The sequence below is a fragment of the Tupaia chinensis genome, unplaced genomic scaffold, assembly GCF_000334495.1.
Source record: "Tupaia chinensis unplaced genomic scaffold, TupChi_1.0 Scaffold000178_1, whole genome shotgun sequence".
In the NCBI taxonomy this organism is placed as follows: Eukaryota; Metazoa; Chordata; class Mammalia; order Scandentia; family Tupaiidae; genus Tupaia; species Tupaia belangeri.
The window spans coordinates 2,007,824-2,013,905 of record NW_006159653.1 but is presented as its reverse complement, the minus strand read 5'-3'; the positions used below and the strand labels follow the sequence as shown (position 1 = coordinate 2,013,905).

Here is a 6,082-nt window from a genome sequence, read left to right as displayed (position 1 = left end):
CCCTATGAAATTGCAGCCGTGTGGTTGTGGCCTGGTGGACCGCTCAGAGCACCTGGCTTGGCAGTTGCCTGCCAAGCCCTTGTCAGGGTCACAAGGGAGCCGAGAAGAGTGGGGGGCAGAGCGCTCCTGGGGAGCCACCTGAGTGTGGCCCTGGGGGTGCAGAACTGCAGCTGCTCCCAGCAAGGCTCCATGACAGATAGGCCCTCGTCCAAAAGGCAGGAATGGGCAGAGCGTCCAACCAGTTGCCAGCCTTCCGGGCACCCACACAGGTCACTCACCCATGGGGACCCTGGCTAGGGGCAGGGGAGCGCCCCTCCTACACACCGCGTATATGGCAGTGAGCGAAACTGGTCCAAGCCCCGTCCTCTCAGAGCGCATAGCTCAGTGGCTGGGCAGGAGGACCGTAGAGAAACGTGTGGCCGGCAGCGACGGCCGAGGAGGGAGGTGCTGCAGCCCGGAATGGGAAGGGCTTGCCCTGAAAGACAGCAGGCAGGCTGCAGGATCCTTGGGGAGGCCGTGCGAAGGCCCTGGGGCAGACGTCAAGGAGACTGTGCAGCCGGAGCAGGGTCAGAAAAGTCGTGGGTGAGAGCAGGCAGGAGCTGACGGCACAGGGTGCAGAGCCACTGTCCAGCCTCGCCCTGCCCCAGTGAGACGGGACTGCAGCGGGTCCTGACTCCTACTCCACTGTCCTCTGAGGGACGGAGGACAGGCCGGGTGCAGGGACGAGGCGGGGATACCAGCAAGGAGGTGACAGTGGTGTTCACGAGTGGGGTTGCAGACCAGGGTGGTGGCAGTGCTGGGTTCCCAGCATGCTTTCAGAATGGCTGGGGCAGCGGAATCACTCGTGGGCAGGGTGTGGGCACACAGCAGAGAGCCCGGAGCTTTCCCTGCACATGAGGCCAGGGACCCTGGCCAAGAGGGACACCAAGGTGCACCTGGTGCCAGTGAAGTGTCCGAGCTGAGGGACAGGGCGGGAAGGGGGAGGCCTTCAGCCTCACTAGAGGACCTCGAAGAGGCGAGAGCGGGTGGGGTCTCTGGCCGGTGCTGGCTGCCTTGTGCCGCCCTCTGCTCTGTGTGGACATGCTCTCGCCCTCGGGCCGGCCCTCTCAGCACCATCTTTTTTAGGTTAGGGAGGGGGCCAGTGCCAAGGCCACAGGGGCTCATAAGTGGCAGAGTGAAAGTTCGAATTCAGGCCCGTCTGACCTCACAGACTCGGGACCCCACACGGTCGTTTGGGGCCCCACACCTGGGGCTGAAGACCGTGCTGGAGCAGTCGGGCCGCTGTGGGCCGCTGGACAGGCCCTGCCCCAGCCCTGCTGCCTTGACACCCTGGGCTCTCCTGTCCTCAGGCCCCAGCCCCCACCTCTGTCCTGGGCCTGGACAAAGGGGCTTCTGTCCAGCCAGCCCCTCACAGAGTGACTGACCCACAAACGGGTTATGTAACCATGGTCCGGCCCGGCAGGGATTGGCCCAAGTCCCCATGGACCTGAGCCCACTGGAAGGGCGTTGGTGGGCTCCCCTCTGGCGGGCGGCTGATAGAGGCCAGGATGAGGGAGGCCCTCGGAGGAGACAGGCCTGGAGAGGGCTCGGGCCCCTCGGGCTCTGGGTGTGTGAGCCTGGGACCTGGGCGTGGCCTCCATGGACCACTGGCCCCTCGGGCACTGGCCTATAGGACAGTCCTCATCCACACTGGTGGGCTGAGGGGAGGGGTGGGGGCTGCACCTCGGTGATACAGATCTTCCCCCAGAGACACCCTCATTTCCGGGTGTTCCAGCGTCCCTGGCCACCCCCGGCCCCATCTGGGTGCTTCTGAGAGACAGATTGGGCGGCCCTCCCTCCCACCATTGGCAGGTGCCCAGCCTGTGTGCGCGCACGTGTGTGTCTGTGTGGGTGCACAGTCCGCGTCTGTCCCCTGGTGGGGACAGGCAGAGTCCTTGGCACTGGTAACCCCCACATCTTGAGGGGGAACCCAGGCCAGATGGCTGGTACCTGGAGCTGAGTGCAGGGTGGGGTTGAACAGGCGAGGGGGCAGCCGGTGGACTAGATGCCCGGCACGCTTTGGGCTGCCGGGGAGTTGGCCTACCCGGCCCCCGCCCCGCTCTTCGGGCCCTGGAGGGACTGGGTAGGCCCCTTACCATGCTGCCTCTCCTCCCCAGAGCTCCTGGGCTCCACCAAGAAGATCAATGTCAACTTCCAGGACCCAGATGGGTGAGTCCTCAGGGTGGTTCCAGCCCGGAAGGGGTGGGCAGCACCCGGGAAGGCCTGAGTGCCCAGTCCTCTCCTACATGCCCTCTGCCCATCCCAGCTTCTCCGCCCTGCACCACGCAGCCCTCAATGGCAACACGGAGCTGATCAGCCTGCTGCTGGAGGCCCAGGCGGCCGTGGACATCAAGGATAACAAAGGCAAGCCTGGCCCCCGCCTGGGGCCTCTGTCCAGTCTGGGGCAGGTCCTGGGAGTCGGGGCCACACTCCCAATGCCCGCCTGTCCCCAGGCATGCGGCCCTTGCACTACGCGGCCTGGCAGGGCCGGAAGGAGCCCATGAAGTTGGTGCTGAAGGCGGGCTCAGCTGTGAACATCCCATCTGACGAGGGCCACATCCCCCTGCACCTGGCAGCCCAGCATGGGCACTACGACGTGGTGAGGCCCGTGTGGGGCACCGGGAAGCTGGGTGGGGGCTCTAGGACACGCCGGGCTGATCACACGGCCCTGCAGTCCGAGATGCTGCTGCAGCACCAGTCCAACCCGTGCATGGTGGACAACGCGGGGAAGACGCCCCTGGACTTGGCCTGCGAGTTCGGCCGTGTTGGGGTAAGCCCCGGGACGCCCAGCAAGGCGCACCTGCCGCCCTGGCCGTGTGTGGCAGGCAGGGCAGGTGAGGCAGCTGGCCGCCCCTGCCGCCCCCGTGCAGCTGCTCCTGAGCAGCAACATGTGTGCGGCGCTGCTAGAGCCCCGGCCGGGGGGCACTGCAGACCCCAATGGCACCAGCCCCCTGCATCTGGCGGCTAAGAATGGCCACATCGACATCATCAGGTACCTCAGGGCTTGGGCCGCGCCAAGGAGCTGCGTGGCTGTGGCTGGCCCTGGCCTGTGGGAGGGTCCCGAGGGCACTTTACTTCTCTGAGCCCCCCGTTTCCCATCCACAAAGCGGAGGTGGTGGCGGGGGGGGTGCTGGGGCGGAGGGCTTCTGCTGAAGGGACTGCCCGCCCGCTGCCTGCCAGGCTCCTGCTCCAAGCTGGCATCGCTCCTGACAGGGCCTCGCTCCCGGTGCATGCAGAGCGGGATCAACGCCCACGTGAGGAACACCTACAGCCAGACGGCCCTCGACATCGTGCACCAGTTCACCACATCCCAGGCCGCCAAGGAGATCAAGCAGCTCCTGCGAGGTGGGCTACTGGGAGTCCCGATGCGCCTGGGAGGCCAGCTCGAGACCGTGGCCTGGGGCAGGCCTCGGGGCCAGCTCGAGACTGGGACCTGTCTTATGTCCCTAGAGGCCTCCGCAGCCCTGCAGGTCCGGGCCACCAAGGACTACTGCAACAACTATGACCTCACCAGCCTGAACGTCAAGGCCGGGGACATCATCACGGTGAGGGCGCCAGGGCCTGGCAGAGTGGGCGGGGCCCGGGTGCACAGCACGCTCGGGCCACCACAGGGATGTCGCTCTGGACGCACTGCCTTGCCTGGCCAGGTCCTTGAGCAGCACCCGGATGGCCGCTGGAAGGGCTGTATCCATGACAACCGGACAGGCAATGACCGGGTGGGCTACTTCCCGTCTTCCCTGGGTGAGGCCATTGTCAAGCGAGCAGGTAAGTCCGCCCACCCTGGGGCAGCTGGCAGGAGCCGTTCAGCCTGGGCTCAGGGCTGGGAGGCAGGTGTACCTGGTGTGCCAGGCGGCAGGGCAGGGACAGAGTCCAGCCCTGCAGGTGTGGGGCCAAGCTGCTGGCCAGCCTCCTCCTCAGCTCTCCCACAAAGTCCCTGTTCCAAGCTGGCCACTAGGGACAGACAGGGACTCCAATGAGTGTTCCTGCTCTGAGTTTGACCTGGAGCGGGTGCAGGGCAGGGAGATAGACAGGGAGGGGACATCTGACCAGGGGCAGAGGGCTGGGCAGAGGCTTGCTTTAGCTAGGGCAGTCAGAGAAGGTCAGAGAAGACCCAAGAGGCAGGAGGGACCGTCCTGGGAGAGCAGTCCGGGTGGCAGGAGCACGTGTAAGGAAGAGGAGGCCAACGCGGTTGGAGCAGTGAGTGACGGGGAGCGGGTCCAGGCCGCAGGGCCCAGGTTGAAAAGCCCGAGTGGTGTCAGGGCCCTCGGGTTTGCTTCCTCTCTTAGAGAGAACATGGAGGTTGGCATGTGGCTCAGGGAGGGGGACAGGTGGGAGGCGTGGCTGTGCTCACCTCACTCCTGGGGCTGGTGCCTTGGCCCCCTACTCCCCAGTGCACAGGAGGCCGCCCCCTCCAGCAGTCCTTGGCTCCCTGGACTCTGCCACTCTCTCCTGCTCTCAGAACTCCAGAGTAGGGGGTCTTCTGAGGACCCTCGGCTCCCTGGAGACCGCAGGGCAGGAGCAGACCCTAGTGATGTGTGTCTCACCCTGCGCTGCCCACCTCTGTGTCAGGCTGCTGCCCCCAACCCAGGGCTCAGGTGGCCTTTGCTTCCTGCAGGCCCCCGGGCAGGCACAGAGCCAAGCCCACCCCAGGGAGGCAGCTCAGCAGGCGCGGGGCCCTCCGTGCCCCCGGAGGAGATCTGGGTGCTGAGGAAGCCTTTCACAGGTAAGTGGGGGCACTGGCGTGCTGGGAGTGGAACTCCTGCCAGGCCCCAGTGTGGGCCAGGGCAGGCCAGCACCGGCCTCAGCCAGCCCTCTCGCTGGCAGGTGGAGACCGCAGTGGCAGCTTGAGTGGTGTGGCCAGCAGCCGGAGCAGCGGGGGCCATGCCCTGCATGCGGGCTCAGAAGGAGTCAAGGTAGGTGGGGCAGTGGTCGGGGCAGCCAGGCCAGAGCGGCACATCGAGCTGGCATCTTTGGGTTCCAGCTCCTGGCGACAGTGCTGTCCCAGAAGTCCATCTCGGAGTCCAGCCCAGGAGATAGCCCCATCAAGCCTCCGGAGGGCTCAGCAGGTGAGAGCCAGGGCGCAGCGGGCCAGCTGTAGGGAGGCAACCTCCGAGCGGCCCGCTCAACACCCCCGCTCTCGTCCCCAGGTGTGGCCCGTTCCCAGCCTCCGGTGGCCCATGCTGGCCAGCTCTATGGCGAGCAACTGCCCAAGAAGCTGGAGGCCACGTCAGAGGGCAAGGTACAGGGCTCAGGCCAGCCCCTGGGGCCTGAGCTGGCAGGGCAGCAGGGCGGGCAGTTTGGTGAGCCCCAGGCCTCCTGCCGGGCCTGGCCGCAGCTGCAGGCCTTGGTAGGCCAGACCCTGTCCTTGTGTCCGTCTGCATGTGTGTGTGTGTGCACGTGCCCACGTCTCCAGGTGTTGTCTGTTGTACAGGCCTGTGTGCCAGCTGGCGTGTGCCTGGCACGCGTGTGCACACTTGTGGAGAGCATGTGTGTGAGTGGGAGCGAGTGCGTGTAACGGTACAATGGTGAGTCAGGCACGTGTGTGCGCGTGCAGGTGAAGGGCATGGTGCCTGGGTGACAGCCATGTGTGACGCCCCTGAGTGGGGAGGCGTGAGCTGCTGGCTGAGAGGAGGCGAGCCCCAGCACAGAGGGGCACTCAGCGGCTGAGGCCCACCCCCGGAGCCCTGCACAGACCGCCCCGCCCGCCTCCCAGATGCCGTGGGGTGTCCCTGGTGCAGGAATGGGGAAGGTCAGAAAGGCGTGACGCGGCCAGCAGTGGACCCTCCTGTGGAGACCCATAGAAGCTGAGGGCTGGAGGAAGCCCAGGCAGGCGGCGGCCGGGATCTGGTCGAGGAGCGCCGGCACCAGGCTTGCCAGGGCCTGGCCGCAGTTGGACCAGAGGACGTGGACGCCGTGCTGTGCAGCCCGCGTGGCGCGGTGGGCGCTGCGGGGGCCGGGGTGCAGCCCGGCGGCAGGCCTGCAGCCGTGCCTTGTGTCTTCCAGAGCGCCGAGGCGGGCGGCCAGTGGCTGGGGGCGCGCGCGC

The 6,082-nt window shown here is 66.7% G+C and overlaps 1 protein-coding gene across 1 annotated transcript in view; it reads left to right on the top strand.

Moving 5' to 3' along the window:
* CASKIN1 (CASK interacting protein 1) overlaps nt 1-6,082 on the top strand; it is a 13,108-nt gene that overhangs the window by 1,811 nt on the left and 5,215 nt on the right. The window contains 13 exon segments of the mRNA XM_027771009.1: nt 2,157-2,208; nt 2,306-2,403; nt 2,493-2,638; nt 2,714-2,812; nt 2,904-3,031; nt 3,220-3,236; nt 3,268-3,384; nt 3,490-3,584; nt 3,687-3,804; nt 4,655-4,762; nt 4,864-4,952; nt 5,021-5,105; nt 5,187-5,278. Of these exon segments, the coding sequence (XP_027626810.1) occupies nt 2,495-2,638; nt 2,714-2,812; nt 2,904-3,031; nt 3,220-3,236; nt 3,268-3,384; nt 3,490-3,584; nt 3,687-3,804; nt 4,655-4,762; nt 4,864-4,952; nt 5,021-5,105; nt 5,187-5,278 (1,092 nt within the window). The 5' untranslated portion in view covers nt 2,157-2,208; nt 2,306-2,403; nt 2,493-2,494.